The sequence below is a fragment of the Micropterus dolomieu genome, linkage group LG10, assembly GCF_021292245.1.
Source record: "Micropterus dolomieu isolate WLL.071019.BEF.003 ecotype Adirondacks linkage group LG10, ASM2129224v1, whole genome shotgun sequence".
In the NCBI taxonomy this organism is placed as follows: domain Eukaryota; kingdom Metazoa; phylum Chordata; class Actinopteri; order Centrarchiformes; family Centrarchidae; genus Micropterus; species Micropterus dolomieu.
Window position 1 is genome coordinate 18084188 of NC_060159.1, and position 22045 is coordinate 18106232.

General features: G+C 40.1%; 3 protein-coding genes across 5 annotated transcripts; all 3 read left to right on the forward strand.

The window, feature by feature from the left end:
* The first annotated feature begins 2109 nt into the window (after window positions 1–2109).
* On the forward strand, window positions 2110–8181 carry matn3a (matrilin 3a). 2 transcript variants are annotated; one of them, XM_046061071.1, is made up of 6 exons: window positions 2110–2275; window positions 3528–4037; window positions 6931–7056; window positions 7457–7555; window positions 7793–7862; window positions 7956–8181. In XM_046061071.1, the coding sequence occupies exons 1-5, from the start codon at window positions 2110–2112 to the stop codon at window positions 7846–7848; spliced, it is 957 nt and encodes a 318-aa protein (XP_045917027.1). In that variant the 3' UTR covers window positions 7849–7862; window positions 7956–8181. The 2 variants fall into 2 exon arrangements, with proteins under 2 accessions (XP_045917027.1, XP_045917026.1); XM_046061070.1 differs by lacking the exon at window positions 2110–2275 and adding an exon at window positions 5287–5862 and having other exon boundaries at window positions 3664–3988.
* A 4816-nt stretch (window positions 8182–12997) lies between these two features.
* On the forward strand, window positions 12998–14392 carry ttc32 (tetratricopeptide repeat domain 32). 2 transcript variants are annotated; one of them, XM_046060947.1, is made up of 4 exons: window positions 12998–13150; window positions 13353–13519; window positions 13924–13973; window positions 14199–14392. In XM_046060947.1, exons 1-4 carry the CDS (start codon window positions 13035–13037, stop codon window positions 14238–14240), a joined length of 375 nt encoding a protein of 124 aa, XP_045916903.1. In that variant the 5' UTR covers window positions 12998–13034; the 3' UTR covers window positions 14241–14392. The 2 variants fall into 2 exon arrangements, with proteins under 2 accessions (XP_045916903.1, XP_045916902.1); XM_046060946.1 differs by lacking the exon at window positions 13924–13973.
* A 1764-nt stretch (window positions 14393–16156) lies between these two features.
* Window positions 16157–21034, forward strand: LOC123978096. The gene is made up of 21 exons (XM_046061233.1): window positions 16157–16313; window positions 16396–16472; window positions 16572–16667; window positions 16764–16888; window positions 17049–17189; window positions 17268–17351; window positions 17468–17632; window positions 17703–17799; window positions 17874–18091; window positions 18176–18332; window positions 18413–18621; window positions 18714–18831; window positions 18922–19118; window positions 19183–19297; window positions 19369–19538; window positions 19620–19714; window positions 19802–19932; window positions 20049–20238; window positions 20511–20652; window positions 20733–20862; window positions 20933–21034. Exons 1-21 carry the CDS (start codon window positions 16294–16296, stop codon window positions 21010–21012), a joined length of 2757 nt encoding a protein of 918 aa, XP_045917189.1. The 5' UTR covers window positions 16157–16293; the 3' UTR covers window positions 21013–21034.
* Window positions 21035–22045: the final 1011 nt, after the last annotated feature.

Here is a 22045-nt window from a genome sequence, read left to right on the forward strand (position 1 = left end):
CTCACATGACCAACTGTGTTATGTGTAAGGCCACTGAAAATGTTTTGTTTAACCTTACCCACTGTATTTCTACAGAGTGTCTATATATCCTGGAGGTGTGAGAGGAGAAAGGTGGGAAAGACTGTGAAATGACTGAATGAATGGGATGTTTAAAAGGCAACGGAAGCTACCAGCCCTCCCCTCCTGGCCTTTTTTATGTCTTAGTGAAAGGGATATATGTGAAAATTTAATTGCTTGAAATGCTATCATCAATCCAGCACCATCCTATCTATAAATTGATATATAAAGTGTGGGAAAAAAAACTATTATGACAATCCGCTTATTATAGCCCTTATTGTTGAATTGTGTTTCTTTACCCTCTAATTGTTAACATATAGACTATTCCAACTCAGTCTTGAATGGCGTCTGTAGCACTTCTTTTTGTCTGTTATTTATTTAGCTTTGCTGTGGTTCAGTTCACCGCCACCCCTGACGATTTGTTCACTCTCTGCTATCCTGATGTGTTAGCAAAGCTAGTGAATAGACTGAGAGACAGCAGAGGGCACACATGATGGATCATTTCCTCTGCTTCTTTCTCACCTGACATCTGGAGCAAACTTGCTAGTCGTGTGAACGTTAGTAGTTGCATGCTTATCGGCAACCCCCACCCCCCATTACTTTACTGGTAATATGATTTTATCCTTGTGGAAAAAGCATTTGACTTCAATAAACGTTTCAGACCATTGATATCGTCATGTTTTTTTGTTCATGTCAGGTATGCTGAAGTAAAGTCAAAAGAGAGGTTAATAGCGAAAGGGCTGTCGGTATGAGAAAAACAATCTCCCATCAAGCTCAAACAGCTGTTCTGGAGCTTTTCAATTATATCACATGATGTTCATCTGCATTTTAGCCATGTAGGCTGAAAAGTAGCTGTTAGGGATACTAAATGGATCTTGAAATTGTTAACTGAATTATAATAAATTGTCAACTGCTGGTTCTGAGGTCGGGAATAAATTTTGAAACTCATTGTATGATTTCATTCAGAAATGAGAATGAAAACTTAGTTTATCACGGAGCACTTTCAACACAGTAAAGTATGTGGAGAGATTTGAGAGGGTTTGCTTTATTGTGTTAGGTGCGTGTAGCCATGTTTAAACAGTCAATAGGAAGAAATTCCCCAAACACTGTCTAAAGAAGAAGCTCTTCCATTGCAAATAAAAGTATCTATAACCTGTGCAAAAAGTAACAAGATGTGATGTTTTTCTTTTACAAGCTCCACACTGGTTGGTGAATTACAATCTTTAGATCATTTTAAATCGTTATTCTGTCACAACATTTGGTATTCACCAAGACCAGATGTTGCTTAAAGAAGACTGACTTCACTTCTTAAAGCCTAAAAATTCTTGTGGTAACGTCTGTTGGGCCTGTAATCTCAAATGTTTTCCAAAGTGTAGCCTCCTCAGACAGATAATTAACCTGCCAGGGACATGAAAGGTATTGGGTTCAACTAAAATTGCCACTCATGTTGCAAAGCGGAGAGGGGAATAAAACACCTTTTGTGTTGCTTAAATACTTAACTTCCCCCGCGACCCTGTCTGCAGGATACGCGGTTGACGATGGATGGAAATACTTAACTTTTCGATAATGACTTACATGATGAAGTACAAGATCAGCGTGTTGCTCTAACAACTTAAATCACCTTTTAGCCACCTATGGCAAACACGGATAAAACTGTCACTGAGGATGGGGCTGTGTCCCGTCCATATTATAAAAAATATAGTTTCTAAACTGATTTCAGTAGCCTATGTTTGGACGCAATATTTTTTAATTGAACTACTTTAACCAACTTTGATACCACAAAATCTTAAAATTAATTGGAGAAACTGTAAAATCCTCTATAAGGCCCTGAATCAAATTAGATTTATATACATTTATCGATATAATCCGGACTGTTGTCTCCTGCTGTGAGGTCATGTCCCACCTTTGGATTGGACAGACGGTTTGACGTGTTAGACTGAGAGCCCCTCATATGCGTGGAGGCAGTCAGAACCCCAGCTGAGCCGAGCAGGACCCTCTGAGACTGAGAGCAGGCACCGGACAGACCACCGGAGGAGTCTGCATGCAGGTATGATGAAGTCTTTACGCTGGAGCCTCTGGTGCTGCGCCTCACTGCTGCTCTCTGATGTACTAGCCACATACCACCTCAGTGCGGGGGAGCATCAGCTGATAGCCGCACAAAGCTACGCACAAACCAGAAATAATGGCCGACCCCCGATCCGGACCCTGAATCCAGCAAGTAAGTTTTACTGACACTGGTATTCCAAAATAGTGTTACTTTTTCCAAAAGGCAGTTTTAGTTGGTGGGCCACTTTCTGGCAGTGGTGGGAGAAGTATATTTTTATTTTTGTGAAGTAAACAGCAGTGTAAAAGAACCACTGATGGAAAGTAACTACATTTACTCAAGCCTGCAATAAGTAGCCTACAGGTTTGAGGTATTTGTACAGTGGCCTACTTTATATTTTTATGTCACTACATTTCATTATTTATATATATATACCTTGATCAGCTACAACACTAAAATGCTGCTTACACATTGATTCATATTATCTAATAATGTCATATACAATAATTTGTCACTCACATTACATACATTTAGCTGATAATACTTTTTACTTTTTATTAAGTATGATTTTGAATGCAAGACTTTACTTGCAATGGAGTATTTTTACATTGTTATATTGCTCCTTTAAGTACAAGAACTGCCACTGAAAAACACTATCACAAATAAATGAATTACATTTTTTGCTTAAATACTGAAGTACAAGAAGTATTATTAGCAAATACAAAGTACTTATTTATGCAGAAAGATAGTCCTGATAAGTGTTATACTATTATACAGTAAAAGGATTATTTGCCGTATGTGTAAGCAGCCTTTTGACATAGTATTCAAGTTATGTCACATCTTTATATACTGTTTGGTAGTTTAAACTAAGACAATGTATTGTAAGTTCAACGTTCGTTGGTTTTGTGTGTAAAATGTTACTATGGTAATATACATATTATGTAATTAGTAATAACTATAATAAATGTAGTGGAGTAAAAGTATAAAATGGAAGTGCTAAAATGAAGTAAAAGTACCTTAAAACTGCTTATAGTACTTGAGTAAATGTTAATGTTAATAACATTCCACCTGTTATATACAGATAAGGCCTGGGAAAAGGAGATATTTCAAGTGTTTAATCTAACCAGTAGAATACAGGATTTTTTTTACACTTTTCCCAACACACAACATGCATGAAATCTGAAATTCTCGACTGGGTATTTCACAAGCTCTACATGGGATAATCCCAGCTTGTTGCAAACGACCCATATGGCTGAAATTATACTCATGCTTCAACTAATAATTTGTCTGTGCTCCCAAGAGAGCAACAGTTGTTATATATTTCACTACAACTTACTTTACAATGTCAACTTACACAACTTTTCTGTTTACCAACTTTCAACCTACTAATGTTCTCTATCACTTTTCCTTTCTGGTGGCCCTGTAGTTCACAGAAGTGAATACACGTATAGAGGAGGGTATCACAACCACTACCAACCACCAAGGATTCCTCCACCGGTAGTGTATCGACCTATCCCTCTATCTCCCCCAGTGACTTACCACAGACCCTTTGTCCCCATGCCGCCCTATCACCACAGATTTAAAGGGCCAGTGGCACCACATATGCACCACATATACAAAGGTCTATCTCCACCGGTAGCTCACCATCCCCATCAAAGGTTCAATGGCCCATTCCATTACAAAATGAAAGGTCCATGCCCAACAAAGTCAGACCCAACAGTACCAACGCCACCAGTCGTACACGTCCCTACCACACTCCCAACTGTACCAGAACCAACAGTGCCGCCAACTCTGCCAGCAACTACAATGGCACCGGCAACAACCACCCTGCAAGTGGTGGTGACCACTGTGCCGCCAGTGGAGACCACAGCCCCTGTGACGCTACCGGTCAGTACCCAAAGCGGCTTCATCACAACCATCAGTCCTGTGGAGACAGGTAGAATATTACCAGTCAGGTTTGCTTTCCAATCCAACCAATGCTCCTCAATGCTTTCCAGGTCAGATCTGTTTGTTCCACCACTTAAAGCAGATGTAATTTTATTTAAAGGAATAAAACGACATTTTGTAAAATAGACTTATTCTCTTTCCTGCTGAGAGTGAGATGAGAAGATCGATGCCACTCTCATGTCTGTCTGTTATAAAGCTGCTGCCAGTCAGGATGTTAGCTTAGCATAAAGATTCAAGATTTCTTTATTGTCATTCCACAGTACACTGTAGAACGAAATTACGAGCAAAGTTCAGAGATTAAAAACAACAACAAAAAAGAAACAATCAAAAACACCATAGGAATATGAGATGTTAGATGTATTAAAAAATGCTTTTATGGGCGTGCGGAGAATGTAGAATGTTAAATATAAATATAGGAAAAGAGTGGAACCGGGGAGAAACTAGCTAGCCTGACTCTGTCCAGAGGTAACAAAGTTCAGCCTGTAAAACTCACAAATGAACTCTTCATCTAGATCTGGAAATGCTGCCTTTATATCAGGCATTCAAGCATCACATTCAAAACATGTTTTATGAGGAATGTAATTGTTTTAAATTGTCAGGTTTCGATCTCTTTCATGATTCTCAGGTCTTGTTTTGTAAGCTTTGTAAGCTTTGTAAGCTAAACAGACTGAACTACCAGTTTGTTGTCATACTTTATGGACAGCTAAAAAAGGCCACCCTGAAATGTGCATTTGAAGTTTGAAACATTGTCTTTTTTATAAAAGCAGGGTCAATATTTTTGCTTTGAAAAAGGATCTGACGCTAAACTGCAGAAATGTAGTTTAGTATGTGTGTATGTGATTTGACAGGCAGGCAGGGCTCCTAACATTGTCCCCATCTTTAGGTGTTACTTCACTTTTATGTGCGGGCATCAAGCTTCCTTTTCATTTGGGAAAATGAAATAAAAGGATAATTGCTATGATACGTGTCTGATGGACTGTTGGACCACTGAAATGATACAGTATGTTTTATGGCATACTATATCATTTCACCAAAACCACAACCTTTTATTGTTCCTCTGCAGTGATGCACAACAGTTTCCTTTTGTTAACATTAGAACGCGTGCATCCCAAAGTGTCTCGTGTTTTGTTCTTGATTGTTAACTTTGTGGCAGTTTAACCAACAAGCTTGACAGTTTCGCTGAATAATGAACTGAGTTTTTAGTATTAAATGGATTTAATCCTCTGGTTGATCACCAGAGACAGACTCTCAGTGCAGGAGCCGTCCCCTGGACCTGGTCTTCATCATTGACAGCTCTCGCAGCGTGCGTCCTGGTGAGTTTGAGAAGGTGAAAATATTCCTGGCTGACATGGTCGACACGTTGGACGTGGGCACAGACGCCACCAGAGTGGCTGTGGTCAACTATGCCAGCAAGGTCAAGATCGAGTTCCAGCTCAAAGACCACATCAACAAACTCGACATAAAGAAAGCCATTTCCCGCATCGATCCCTTGGCCTCCGGCACCATGACAGGCCTCGCCATCAAGACTGCAATGAATGAAGCCTTCACCGAGCAGTCTGGAGCCCGACCTCGCTCCAGGAACATCTCCAAGGTGGCCATCATTGTGACAGACGGTAGACCTCAAGACCAGGTAGAGGAAGTGTCTGCTGCAGCTCGGGCCGCAGGCATTGAGATCTACGCTGTTGGGGTGGACCGTGCCGACATGCGCTCCCTGCAGCTGATGGCAAGCATCCCTTTGGAGGACCACGTCTTCTATGTGGAGACCTACGGCGTTATCGAGAAGCTCACCTCCAAGTTCAGGGAGACCCTGTGCGGTAGGACAAAGAGACCTGCGAGACATTCTTCCCACCATTAACCCTGGTTCAAGTTCCAAAGTAAGGGGCACCTACAGTCCACATGGGGTGTTTTTGCAGATTGTGGATCATGTGTTATTGGTGAATTATAAACTCTGAAAAGGCCAGATGCTCTCAACCCCCACATGGACTGCAGATGTTGGCGCTAGAACCTGCTTGTAATCGCAAAGTTATACCCGAGTAAAGTCTTGGGGCCTTGAAGCCCTAAACTTTCAGCTTCTTTTTTTAAAAGCAAAAAATGTTTTTGGTGATCATTAGTCATTTGTTTTGCAAGCAAAGCATCATTATGGTGATTGCTTTGAAAGTATCCCTTTTTATTCGTAATGATTTAAATGTGCAATAGAACCTCACTTTTTCAAATCAATCTGGAAAAGAAGGCGTCCAGATTAATGCAATAAGGACGAAAATACACATTCTAATAAAACAACCTGCGCATTTTACACTGGTCAAAACACATAACACACGTCTGTCTACATGGACATTGATTCCAAAAACTCTGCTGGTGCAATGTGTGAAAATGTCCACCTGAATTACAGATTTCCAGAGATTTAGCCGTCCAAGAACTTCAGAGATTTGGAGAAATGAGGTTCTGCTGTAAACTTGAATAGTCTTCATGTTTACTCATGAAATAGTTTGTACTTGTAATTGCCACTGTAATTCAGGGTCCTGTGATTTTAAATGTGTTGTCCAACACACATTGAACCTAAGCAGGTAGCTTAGACCTTGGCTGAGATGTGGTGAAGGTGTGTGAAAGGACCAAGTTTTCCACCGCAAGTGACATGTGATCAAGTACAAACACCTGAGAAAAGATTTCAAACATCATTATTTGAACTTGTACAAGCAAAAAATAAATTACAAATTGAATCAAAAACAGCTGTAAGCGGTAAAAAAAATTGGATTTGCAATCTGCAGAGCATTACCTTGCCCATCACATGCTACCTACCTATAAATATACTGTATTGTAGCACATGAAACTGTATCCATGCTGCTATTTTGACACTGCCATCCCCTAATCCTGGTTTACCCTAGGTCTGGACCCCTGTGCCATTGGACATGAGTGCGAACACATATGTGTCAACAGCAACGCCTCCTATTACTGCAAGTGCAGGAACGGTTATATCTTGAATGCTGACACGAAAACATGTTCCCTGAAACGTAAGAACATACTGTAGCAAATGTGACTTTGTTTGCTGTGATATTAATGCTGCTCAAGTGCCAAAAAAATATATGTGTAAAAGCTTTAAAAGTAGTGTGCGGTCTGTGTTTAGCTTCTAAGCAGGGCTTCATCAGCATGACAACCAACTGGTGACTCTGTAATTGAGTGTTGACTGTAATATTTGTTTAACTGATTCCCTATAATTGTATTGTAATATTGTTGTGGTAATATGGCGTTGGTAAATTACTACAGTAGAATGTCTTGGAAAATGTGTTTCTATTCATGCAAGCTTTACTTGTTCTTGAACAGCAGCCTAGTTGGAAAAAGTAGAGTGGGTGGGATTCTGTGTGCTTTTTCACTCTCTGTTACACTGATGTGAAATTTGCTTTCTCCCAATAGAGGTGAAGGTGGAGGTGGTGGAGGATCCTTGTAAATGTGAAGCCAGGCTGGTTTTCCAGAAGCAGACACAGGCCGCCATCCAGCAGCTCACAGCCAAGCATATCCTTCCTGTTGTTTCAGATGGAAGACATCTTGTTATAAACATTCTCTGTAACACATTTCACTGAGGGGAAAGCTGCTTATTTCTACCTGCTGGCACTGTTATTGGAATATAACTTAACAGTGTGTCTTGTATATGTTTAAGAGAGTGATATGACCGCCATTTCTCATTCTGTTTCCATCTTTCACTTGCGCCTGTAAATGTGTTTGCAAAAGAATTTCCTTGACTGGTCTCACTAGCCAACGTGTCTGAGAGAATATATCGCCTGGAGAACATGGTGGGCCGTGCTTAGAGCTGGACGCACTGGTAGGTTTTGGCACTTTTTCTTTTCTGGGATGATTTGTAGTAAAAGCCTGCCACCCACCACACAGTTTGACCCTTTTGTTTATTTACTTTCAGCAGAGACAGCTAGTTGGTTTGATTCCTGGACATGGACACGCGCTTCCTGTGATTCATCCTCCCATAACTACTGCATGGATTTCAACCACACACCGAGTGAAGCTGTGATTCATAAACCGATATCCCTCAAGTTACTGATTGTTAAGTAACAATACCTGCAGTTAATCTAGGAATTGAATAAACATTGAATGCAATTTTTTGAAACTGCTGTAAAAGCTATTTACACTATTTTCTCTAAACACCTATATGAACATAGTGTGATGTATAATAACCAAAGAGAACAAGTATTATTTTTGCTTCTCCTGTACTGTATTATCTATGTTTTGTATCCTGTTTGTACAAAGTTAAATATTGTATATAGTGGTTTTTATAAAAATGTCTAATTGGATTTAATTAGTAATTGATTTTAATAGAAAAATTATTTTATGCTCTACAGCATTCAATCAGTAAAATGTTTCCTACATTAAATACGTTTGCATATTAAATCTCATTTACAACAATTTAACTATCAAATGTTTTATTGTTACAAATTGTATTATGTGTCAGGGATTATGAATGTTAATCTTCTGTGAGTGTTATGAGATGGCCTAAATGAATAAAAAATAAAAATTTAACCAAGCAGACAAATTGGGCAATAACATAATCACAAAAGAGGTTGTTATGCACACTCTAGTCTTGTTCAGTTCTTAAATAGAGGTTAAAAATGACATGTGAAATTATACTTTCTAACATAATCTTGTGAGGCTAAACAGTGAAGCTGATATCAGTAAAGTTTAAACAGTGCTCTCATGCTGGATCACATGCATGCATCGTGCCCTGTGAATTCAGTGTGCAAAGCAATTTCAATCCAGTGTGGGAATGGCAGACTCCGCCACTAACGGTGAAAACTACTATATAGACAAGTAATGACAGACTTTGAATACATTGGATGGCTACAGCTTAAAATATGGCAATACAACACTACTATACTTTAATAAATAGTTAAACACATGTTGCACAATATTAAGGATTGTAACTAAGAAGAATTGTAGGCTGAACATGCATTTGTTTGTAAGAAAGAAACCATTCCCTCAATAAATTCCCTTGAATAAAAAAATGATTATCATGAACGATGAAGAAATCCCACTTTGTATCGTTATGAAACCTTGTAACACAACTGTGAGAATTGACATATCACTCTCAAATATGTTTCTATAGATACAAAGAGGCATTCTATTAGTCTCTCTTGTATAACATTACATTTCAGTGCCACATATGTATTTCTGTGTCAATATAGAAAGGTAAACCTGACCTGCTCTGCCATTTCTATTAACAATGTGTTATAATTTACTCTGGCAGTAAACCCTCTCTGATCTCTGAGGTCAGGGGACGATCACTTCCTAACCTCTAACCCTTTTTACGCATTCAATCACTAAACATACAAAATACAGCTGGATTAAAGTCTAAAATCTATCCACAACTGAGCAGAGCTATTCATTTGACTGATTTTTAGGATAACAGCTTTACTACACCACTGTTTTGGCACCCTGTTATTGCCATTGTGTCTTTTTTACACCTTCAGCACTGCCAACAAAACAACAAACAGAGGTCATGATGTTACCTCTGGAATGAATTGGCTTATTTGCTCGAAACAGCACTGACAACAGAGCTTCTCTGTCTGCTCCGTCTGTGCGAGGCAGAGAGTCAACACGCCAACGTTTACTTCCTGTCTGGTTTGGAGCCTCTCATTCCTTCCTTTAACCATACAGCTGTTTTATGTTTATTTGCTACTTCAGTGGCTTCATGGTTACCACATACACAGAGGCGGTCAGAGAGGTGAGCCCTCCAGTTTTTCAGTGGAAGATGATGAATGGAACTCACGCTCCACTGAGAAGTGGAAAAGACACATAAAGTTTGGTGCAATGCATCCCCGTTTACAATTAAATTTTCAACAATATCTCTAAACAGTTTAACAGCGCTCTGTTCCATTGATAATTGTTTTTGTAAGGGTCATAAAGGGCATATTTCAGAAGTTTCTATTAAAGGACTAGTTTGACATTTTGGCAAATACTTTTGTTCACTTCCTTCGTGAGAGGTAGATGAGGAGATTGTTAGCACTTTAATGTGCATTACCTTTAACTAATTAACAAGTTATATCTCTTTTGAAGCATTAAAAGGACACTTTTCATTTTACTCTTGCCAAGAAACTAAATAAGCAACTTTCCCAAAATGTCAAACTTTTATGGGTTGTTTCTCCAGGTGTCAGAAACATTAAAGACCTTATTTCGACCTTTAAATAGTGATGTTGAACAGCTTCATAGAAAAGATATTAGAGAAACTGAGAAGTTTGAGCATTTTTTATTCCAACTATCTGTCACACTATCCATCCATCAAAAAAATAACTATAAAAACTACACTGCTGATTAATAACTAATTAGTTAGCAACACTCATACTAAAATAGTCATGCTATAATATTCATTAACAAAAAGCTTTCAAAATGTAGGTCCTCAGTAAATAAAAAGAGACAACAGTAATTTAACTAAATAAAGCCCAACTGTGTTTATTAAAACAGATAAAATGTTTATTTTTACTGTATTAATGTGGGTACAAACATGAGCTTCAAATAAACCTGTCACTGTGTGGTAAAAAAAAACAACACTTGGAATAATTGTACTTATTTTTAAATGCCCTTTTAAAGCCCTGGTTTGTTTCACTTGTAAATCTTTTAAAAAGTATATTCCTGACCTTGGAAATAGTAATTCATCACACCTCCATCTGCAGTAAAACAAATTTGGTAGAAAGCTCTGGAAAAAGGTAGTGAGTGGACGTTGATGTAAGATTTTTTAAATGTAAGTGTTGTAGCGGTAAAATATATGACTTGAAGCACTGAGACATTTTGACAGCAGTGAAAGTGGTGCTGTCGGCCTGTCAGTGAAGAGGACCCCCGGATGAAGGTGTATGATGGATATTTGTCCTGGTTCTGCTAGAACAAAGTGGACTTTGATACTTTGTGTTAATTCTCTCAGCAAACAGCAACATTTAAGGTGCAAGAAGAAGCATCAGCTCCCGGGGCTGCTGAACACAACAACCTTTGCTTTAGCTGTACAGGTTGTCCCAGCCAAAATTAACCTTTTAAGACTTTCCATAGCTTCGTGTTCGAGTTCCTCAAATGAACAAATCTAATCTCAAATGACTAACACAGTGGAACAAGGTAATTTTGTCACATTCAAATGCATGAAAATGCACTTGAGTCTTGGCATTTAATGAAATCTGAGATGTGTACTTCCTCATCTTTTATAGTTTGTGACTTCCTGGATGTTTTGTGATGCAGAAACCCCTTGATTTATGTGATGTAATGGCCTACAGCTATCCACAGGTTGTATGTTTTTGCCATTTTCTCAGCAGTGTCAACAGCCAGCAGTCTAAATCCTCTTTTTCCAGGATAAACTGGTCTCCTTTGATCTGTTTCAAGTCGTCCACACAGTCTGGAGATGAATGGGCCGGAAAAGGGAAGTGCACGGCTACTGAGTGACCTCTACTTCCTTAAGGTGCCATTTTTCACCAGGACAATTGACTTTGTCACCTGTGAGATCGTCTGAGAATTTCTCACCAGTTTGCTTTTGGGTTGCCTCCTTGTTGTGTATTTACTGCAACTGGTGTTTACATATTCCTGAGACTGGTGTGAGAGATGTTTGAGTCTGTCAGGGTCACATACTTTTCTTTACATTAAAAACACCCCCATCGCTACATTATACGGATAATAAAAAATGGATTTTATGTAAGAATGTCATTAAAATTTAAACTTGCTTTAATTGCACCTACAGTACAGGTACTGATTACTTCACTTCCTTGCTTTCATGAGATCTGAGTCAAGTCTGCCACCTCCATCCATCCATCCATCCATCGTCAACCGCTTATCCTGCGTATAGGGTCGCGGGGGGGTTGGAGCCAATCCCAGCTGACATTGGGCGAAAGGCGGGGTATACCCTGAACAGGTCGCCAGTCCATCGCAGGGCAAGTCTGCCACCTGATGTTACAAAAAAACTTGGCATTTTGATGTGGTCTGGATGTCAATCACCACATGTTATTTTTCATTATCAGATATTTAATGATATTATGGGGCATGAGGATAATAGTTTATACTTGCAGAATTCCACCTTTATACTTGCAGAATAGGTCAACCAACTTTCAATCTGAAAACTTACTATTTTATCACTATAGTAGCCTATAATGAAATAAACTTAAGAAATATACTGGAGTACTTCCTTAAGATTTTTGTGCTAAAGATGCTCACTATACATAGCAAAATAAATATGCAGGCCTACTACATAGTAAGTAAAACAAAACACTTTCACTGGTAAGACTCATCCCACCAAAATGCACCACAGAACGCAACAGGAAGTCATTCCTGTATGAGGCCATAAACTCTTTAACTCCTCCCTCAGTGTCAGACACTGACTCTTAGTCTTTAAACTGGACCTTGGAATGTTACTCAATACTTGATTAATGTGTGATATTCTGGTTTATTCTGTCCTATTTTTATTTTTATATATCTACATTTTCTATTTTCTATTATATATCATTATATATAGATTATATAAATTATTTAATTAAATTCCTTGTTTTGCAACATGAGTAATTGTAACGAAAAGTATTTCTGATTCTAATCCTAAATACACACATATTAAAATAAAGTAAAAATTACGTAGTTATTATACATAGAACTAACATTTTAATGAAAACGCAGGTTACTGATTATTATCTGTTATTATGTAATATCCATCCATCTTCATCGGCTTATCCGGGATCGGGTTATTATGCAATATATTTTAAAAAATGAAAACAAACTAAATTGTAGTTAACCACACGTGGATTGAATTTGAGGAATATGATAATAATACTGCCTGATAATCAGTAAAATCACTGTGATTAGTTATATGCAGGTTGTGAACAATATAGAAACGTGAGGCCATTTACTTCAGCCTGTTGGCGGTAGGCCACGCCCACTTGGGGACGCACTGAAACGTCATTGACCGTCTCTTCGCTGACGTCACATCCGCAGTTGAAAAACACCAACAAACCTTCACAGAATCAAATCCATGGAGGAAGATACTTCCCAAATATTTGAATATGCCCACTCTGAGTTTAAAAAGCAGAATTTCAAAAGGGCAGATGAATTGTACACGAAGTTTATCTCTTCCTGCGTACAGTCCAGGTACTGTTTGTCCTTTTTGCAAAAGTAAAAAGTGCTAACGGTAAACTGCAGTTACGCCGTATTTTGTGACCACAAATTCTGTGATCCTGTTTTCGCTAGCTACCTATTAGCTAACTTTAATTATCTTTCTCTCTCTTCCGTGTCACTTACGCTAATTGTAGTAATTGTTATAGAAGCTAGCTATAACTGTTTATTTCCACAGGGATTGTGAAGTTAGTAATTTGGCCACTGCTTACAACAACCGCGGACAAATTAAGTACTTCCGTGTGGATTTTCATGAAGCTATAGAGGACTACACCTCAGCAATACAGACTGACAGCCAGTGGGAAACACCTTTCTACAACAGAGGTCTCATCCACTACAGACTAGGTAAGGACTTCCACTCAGGACCTGCTTCATAATAAAAGACTCATTTATGAAATATTCCAGTATTTTGTCCTTTTGTTTCATTATTTGTTCAAATCATAGAGTATGTTTAAAAATAAAATATATTCCAGGAAGAAAATATAGTCAATAAAATTATTGTTGTTTGGTGCAAAGATACAATCACTAAATCCATACCAACATGACAACATGTACTCACAGGTAGGCAAGAAATTAAAAGAAAAAACCCAAGTGAACACCTATGGGTGACTTTGGACCAATATGTTAGACAGCGCTCTCCCCCTAAGCTTCCTTTAACAAATAGGCCACAAGCTTCCTGTTGGCCCTTTTTGCACAATACTTCCACATTTTCAGTAATGTACATCTTGGTGTCTGTGATTATTTCTTAGCATCTGCAGCTGCCGGCACATTCAACCATATGTCTTTTAATATAGATCAGGTGAGATTTAGTTTTTAAAATCATTAACCATGTTCCTCACCTGTCATATCATCCCAAGATTACCTTGGATGATTGTGTTCTTGCATATGACACTAGATGGAGCTCTGTGTTCACTTGTGTGCATGCTGCCCAGAAAATAGAACTGCTGACTGTCAACAAGCCAGTTTGGCAGTACATTACAAGGCACAGAGTTATAGTCATTGTGCATTTTTAATTATCTTACAGGTTTTTTCGACGATGCCAAGAGGGATTTCCAGCAAGCATTGAAGCTCAATCCAGATTTTGAGGATGCAAAACTGAGCCTGCAGCAGACCCTCTTGGACCAGCAGCACAAAATAAACAGGGGATACTGACAACCTCAAATTATAGAGTACACATTTTATACACTGCTCAAAAAAATAAAGGGAACACTAAAATAACACATCCTAGATCTGAATGAAATAATCTCATTAAATACTCCTTCCTTTACATAGTTGAATGTGCTGACAACAAAATCGCACAAAAATGATCAATGGAAATCAAATTTATCAACCCATGGAGGTCTGGATTTGGAGTCACACTCAAAATCAAAGTGGAAAACCACACTACAGGCCGATCCAACTTTGATGTAATGTCCTTAAAACAAATCAAAATGAGGCTCAGTAGTGTGTGTGGCCTCCACGTGCCTGTATGACCTCCCTACAACGCCTGGGCATACTCCTGATGAGGTGGCGGATGGTCTCATGAGGGATCTCCTCCCAGACCTGGACTAAAGCATCCGCCAACTCCTGGACAGTCTGTGGTGCAACGTGGCGTTGGTGGATGGAGCGAGACATGATGTCCCAGATGTCCCACACCATTACTGACCCACCGCCAAACTGGTCATGCTGGAGGATGTTACAGGCAGCAGAACGTTCTCTACGGCATCTCCAGACTCTGACACGTCTGTCACATGTGCTCAGTGTTAACCTGCTTTCATCTGTGAAGAGCACAGGACGCCAGTGGCGAATTTGCCAATCTTGGTGCTCCACGGTGTTGGGCTGTAGGCACAGCCCCCACCTGTGGACATCGGGCCCTCATACCACCCTCATGGAGTCTGTTTCCGTCTCCGTCTCATGCTACCACTAGAGTGAAAGCACCGCCAGCATTCAAAAGTGACCAAAACATCAGCCAGGAAGCATAGGAACTGAGAAGTGGTCTGTGGTCACCACCTGCAGAACTACTCCTTTACTGGGGGTATCTGGCTAATTGCCTATAATTTCCACCTGTTGTCTATTCCATTTGCACAAAGCATATGAAATTGATTGTCAGTCAGTGTTGCTTCCTAAGTGGACAGTTTGATTTCACAGGAGTGTGACTGACTTGGAGTTACATTGTGTTGTTTAAGTTTTCCCTTTATTTTTTTGAGCAGTGTATATCCAATCTGTTATCTAAAGAAAACATGTACATTCTGCTAGAGCTTTCGCATAACCAATTAAGATAACCTAAAAAAATTAAACACAAAGCAATTTGCACAACCAATGACACCACTGAAAATCACATGATCGTTGACACATTAAAGGAAGTAGACATCCCACTGGATCAGGCGTGACACTTACATGGATTTTTGTGAAGCAGAGTAATGATAATTTCTTTACTGCACTGCCTGAAGAGTCTTCCAGTTGGAAAAAATGTAATTGCCTCATAAATGAAAGTATATCATTGTATAAGTGAGAGAACAGCACAGACAAATCGACCCTGGCTCACCAGGTACAAAGATGAGCTTGGGTTTTACTCTCAGCAATAAAGACACTGGGAAGACGTTTGTGACTATAAACAAAAATCAAGTGTTGCCATACAGTAATGAAAAGGATTCTCTCAGCTGCAAAGGGAAACATGTTTTGTGTCTTAAATTGAAGCTTAGGCACCCTATATTTGTCCTAGATTCTGTTGACCCTATGGATTTAAAAAAAATATATGATATAATATAATTTCTGATGCCAAACATAAATGTATCTGTTTGTAATCAGTGAGAAATAAATTATTTTTTATCACTCTACTAATCCATTGTGTATTTATTCTGCACATACACAGAGTTTTCCATCTTTCTTCAAGATACAGATGCATGTGCCAAGCTAACTGCATCTGAGGTGGGTGGAGAATCACTAATTTGCCCCACCTGTGCATTGTGATTACCTTAAATATAAAACAGCTTGTGATGGCTCAGTAAAGCAGTCAGCCCCATCACCTCAGAGTTGGTTTGTTATCTGGGGCATGAAGGGGGTCCAGTGCCATTTTCTGATAGTGATTGGATTCCTGTAGTTTTTTTCTTTTTTTTGTTTGGCTGTATTCAGACTACAACATGCTGAGGCTTGGGAACATGTATGTAATTTTCTCATTTCTTTTATAATGGCTTCTAGCTGCCTACTTTAATGTCTCTAAATGATGTGTTTGTTTGTTCAAGTCTTTTATGGAACTTGATGGCTGCAGTAATTATCTTGGGTCAAGCAAGGCCAGATACAAAACTCAATTCACAGTCAAGTAAGCCTGCATTCATTCATGAAATCACTTGATCACTTCCCTTTTTTTTTTTTTTTTTTTAAGTCAATTTACTTCCTCACAATTCTTTTCTTTCATTAGACAGTGGTTTAAGGTCAGACTGTATGGGTAATCTAATGAGGCTGTCATTGGACAAGGCTCTAGCAGTGGGGAACCAGCTTGAGGTAGAAGCCATTGGTGAGTATAAAATCTGCTAATGATCGTAAGAATGGAGTAGTTTGGTTCAGCACTCAGATAAGTGATCCCTGCCATGTTTTCACCCCCCCCCCCCAGATGCCACCCAGCGTGTTGTGTTAACACCCAGCTTGGCGGCTCAGTGTGGATACAGCATGGAGTCTGACCCATGGGGTAACACCAGAATCTACACATCTCTGATGGCCTGCTATGTGGACAACAAAGTATGTTGCGTAAAAGTTGATTTTTTTCTGCCAGCGAAATGTTTTCATAAATGACTTGAGTAAACTACTTCATTTCACCTAAAAATGTTGACTACATTTGGTGTCAAAACTACATGTACCAACATTTCATGTCATGCATTTCTTGTGCCTTCATTTATAGGAAGATACAACATTTGACATTGGCCTGAAACTCCGAATGTACAGCCAGAATCCATCAGATGTGGTTCATGAGGTGAAGCAGACCTGCAGTTACACTCAGTGGGCCTCCAGAGAGATTCTCTGTGAGAGGAACTACATGGAAGTAGGTGGTCACTTTACATCGGTTGTAAATTGATGGGGGGGGGGGGAGAGAATGATGCTAGTATTTCTTGTATTTTAGGTGTCACGCTACCTGGCTTCACCTGATTCTCAAGCTGAATCTATTGGGGAAGCTCAAAACTCTAAAATCAATTCCATTGACATTGTAAGTTCATCTTAAATTGTCAGTTACACTTAATGTCACACTGCACCATTTGGCATCCCCCTTCAGTAGACATGAAGGCTGGTGTGTTTGGGGTTTTTGTTTTTCCTTCCCTATAGGACTCTAGTGCAGCACATGGTATCTGGAAGATGACGTTTTACAATCCAGAACCAGTGTCAATGGTGCTGAAGGAGGCTGAACAAGCTGGCTATGGTGCCACAATGACCTCAAAACGTCTGGTTATGCGAAGTCCGTACAGTACAGCAAATACTTATTCAGACGAAGTAAGCAAACCCCCCTCAAGTGTTCATTTCTCTTCCTCCTTGCACATTACATTAAACCCTTCTCTTTTAGGTTGCTGGAGTCCCCATGGAAGTTTTCAAGGTGAGCGCCTACTACAAGGTACCACATGGTCTAAGGGTGATTAACTTGGCAGCTGCTTGTCCCACAGGTGAGTGGATTTCAGTGAACATTACCATAAAGTGTTGCACAGTTAAGTCAACAGTTGCTTTTTATCATTAACAGGTGGTGTCCTCTTCACTGAGGATATCATCTCTTGGCATGTACCTCGCCGTGTGACTCATCTGGTAGATAGCAGCTTTAAAATCCTAGAAATGCACATGGGTATCAACGGGCAGAAGCTGGATAAATCTCAGATGACCGCACGAGGGTACACACTCTCTGCCACAGAGTTCCACATTGTTGTTGAGCTCCCAGTGGGCGCACCTGATGGTTACTACAAGGTTGGGAAGTCTCTAGATTTGATATGCAAGACTCTGGTCATGGTCCATTTGCATGTTTTATTTAAATGTCATGAATAATTGCAGAGCCATGCCCCAGATTACCAGTACCACATCACCTACACTGTGGAGCCCATGCTTGAGGTACTGTGGAGGGCAGATGACATCAAAGATGATACCAGGTACAAGGTTTTGTTCCCTATTACTACCCCTCTGATGCCTCGACCGCCCCACCATAGAGATGGTAAGTCCCATTTTCTGGTAAAGACTCTCAAAATTCACACGTGTGGGGGGGGAGTAAACCTTCCCCTTTCTGTTCCTCAGACACTGTTGCAGAGGATAGGGTGTTCAGTGTTCACTTGGGGACCTTCCTTCATGATGTGGAGCTGAGGAACATCACCTTCTCCACTGGAGTTTTCACTCCAGAGGAGTGCAAGACCAGAGGTTTCAACGTCCAACAGCACAGCTTCCCCAATGGAACCAAGAGCTTCTCTCTGAAAGTGCCCTTTGATGCAGATGTTGTTCTGAAAAATGTATATGAACTGACATCTCTCCAAAGCATGCTTATATTCTCTGCCTTTTTTGGGAGGGAGTGTTTTCAGTGAACTACTTTTGCCATCTGCAGAATCCTGAACCCTTGGTTACAGTCTACTCCCTCCCTCTGATCTTTGGGCTCATTATCCTACCTGAACAAATGCAGTTCACTCACTCAGTGGATTTGCAGGCGTCTCTGCAGGATGTTGGTGAGCTCATTTTGTTTTTGTTCTTTCTGACTTTTAAATGTGACCTGAAACCACAACTAAAGAAGCAATACCATCTATGCTGATTTTTAGTGCTACCCACCATCACTGGCACCTGTGACCAGATGCAGTTTTACATCCAAGGGAAATACGGGAGTCAAAAGAATTTCCGAACCATGGTTGGACTTCAAGAGCTAACGTCTGAGCTGGCTGAAGACTACAGTTACCAAGAGAACAGCACACACTTCAGCCTTATAGTGCCCTACACTGCCATGGTTACAGTATTTGAGGTATGTCAAACTATAAAATCTAACTATAGATCTGCACAGGATAACTGTACTTTCTGTCTTGCAGCTGATTACCTCGGATTCAGTTAGAGCAAGAACTGACCTGTTCCTGTTAGATCCCAAGAACAACTGGGTTCTTGCTGATCTCTACCTGTCCTGCAACTTCCCCTTGCCAACAACTAGTAAGATATTAAAGAAATTGTATATTCTGCTGCTTGGATTATATTGTAACATTTTCCTCTTCTGCCTTCAGCGTGCTACCCCAATGGAACAATGACTGCTCTGGCTGTGAAGGTGGAAGCGGTGTCCAATCTCAACCCAAGCTGGTTGACTCTAAAGGACCAGTCCTGCAAACCAGTGTTCAGCAACGATCGCTTTGCCTATTTCTCTTTCAGTGTCGATTCCTGTGGGACCACTCGAACAGTGAGTTTAATGTCACCTTAATTCTAGATGAAATGAGAAGTGCCTTTGTTAAATGTGTTAATGCTACTTGTTCTCTATTAGTTCTTCGAACACTACATGCTGTATGAAAATGAGATTAGCCTGTATGACAAACTCCAGGGGGCAGCCTACACATCACAAACTGAACTGGAGTACAAGTAGGAAGACCTTTCAATCTCTTATCCTGATGTACCATCTGGTTAGGGTTTTGAGTTTAACCGCACCTGTGTCCTCTTGTTCTGTAGGCAAACGATTTCATGCTACTATGGGATCAATAAGACTCATACTGTTGCATTCAGCTATAATCCAAGACTCAATGAGCCCACAGCTGAGGTTGGCTTTGGGCAGCTGATGGTGCAAATGAGGCTAGCCCAAGGTAAGGTAGAATAGACATCCTTTGTCTTGATCCAAAACGCATTACCACACACTTAACGTCTACGGGTTTAGGTTTATTTTCCTCCCACCCTCTCCTAATGGGACTCTTCTCCTCAGATTCATCATACGATGTCTTCTACCAAGCAGAAGATTATCCGGTAGTGAAATATCTAAGGCAGCCTCTATATTTTGAGGTGGAGCTGAGCAAGTCTACAGATCCCCAGTTGGAACTCATCTTGAAGAACTGTTGGGCCACCCTTCATGAAGACAGGACATCTCTGCCCAGCTGGGACATCATTGTGGACAGGTAATGCATAGCATAATATACACAAAACTGAGGTTATGCTTCAGTTTCTTGACAATACAATCTCAAAATTCAGGTTTACTTTTACTTATAGTAAAAATGTCTTTACTGTCTAGTTTGTCACCTGAATGGGTTAATGTGGCTTGTTCAAAAGCAATTGTCTTGGCCTCTGTTTGTGGAAACACTGTGGCGGCTGCACAAGTTAAATCCAATTGTATGGTTTAAAGACTGCCATAAGTCATGCAGAAATACTATTTTTAATGTTCCTTCACCAGCTGTGAGAACAGTGAGGACGGCTATGTGACAGTCTTCCATCCTGTCGTGAAAGACGCCAGGGTTAAACTCACATCCCACATCAAACGTTTCTCTATTAAGATGTTCACCTTCACGAAAGATGAAGAGGTTCTGAAAGACAAGGTAAAGCATCCAAATGAGGGGTGTGTGAGATTGGGACGGCTACATGTAGCCCTGCATAATGAATCCTTCTGTCTCCCCAGATTTATGTGCACTGTGATGCAATGATCTGTGACACAAATGTCCACGAGGACAGTGCCTGCAGAGCCCAGTGTGTGTATCCTACAGACCCGACTAACTCCAGAGATGGAGGGATAAAAGGAGTAAAAAGGGGTGAGTGTTTAGAATAAACTTTGTCAACCTGAATCTATGTGCAGTTGGTGACCTATACTTGTGTTTTCAGTGGAAAGAAGTACAGACTCCACCCACCAAGTGCTGATCTCCTCTGGACCCATTCTATTAAATGTGCAGTCAAATCTCTGAAATAAACAGTTTCTTAAAACTTGTTGTGAACTTGTTTTGTCTAAAAGACAGTTAAAGCTCAATGTTTGCCTTCCAAGCTGTATACATGAGCACACTAAAGTCACTGCAGTGAATTCTAGCAGATGAGGTTTGTGTGACCTCTTGTACTTTAACAAGCATTCCTGTTCCCTTTCTGGGAGAGCTGTTGCAGATTGGCCATCAATAGGTGGCTTTTGTATACAATACCCCCACAGCTACAGGAAACAATTATATAAATCATTTTGTTCAGGGGATTAATGTTTCCATGATGTAGTTTGAACAACACCAGAATTAGTTTTCACAAGTCTACATGGGACAGAGCTTTAACCTAAAGTGCACTTCCTCAAATGCAATTTGACTCTGACGTATGGCCTCAAATGTCTTGCCATGTGATCGGCTACCGACAACTTCAAAGTGAGCATACATTTTCTCACTTGTCACTGTTATTGGCTGTATACATTCACATAAGGGATTAGGAACACCATACTAATACTGTGTTTGACCCCCTTTCACCTTCAGAACTGCCTTAATTCTACATGGCCTTGATTCAACAAGGTGCTGAAAGCATTCTTTAGAAATGTTGGCCCCTATTGATAGGATGGCATCTTGCAGTTGATGGAGATGTGTGGGATGCACATCCAGGGCAGGAAGCTCCCGTTACACCACATCCCAAAGATGCTCTATTGGGTTGAGATCTGGGGACTGTGGGGGCCATTTTAGTACAGTGAACTCATTGTCATGTTCAAGAAACCAAGTTGAAATGATTCAAGCTTTGTGACATGGTGCATTATCCTGCTGGAAATAGCCATCAGAGGATGGGTACATGGTGGCCATAAAGGGATGGACATGGTCAGAAACAATGCTCAGGTGGGCTGTGGAATTTAAACAATGCCCAATTGGCACTAAGGGGCCTAAACTGTGCCAAGAAAACATCCCCCACACCATTACACCACCACCACCAGCCTGCACAGTGGTAACAAGGCATGATGGATCCATGTTCTCATTCTGTTTACGC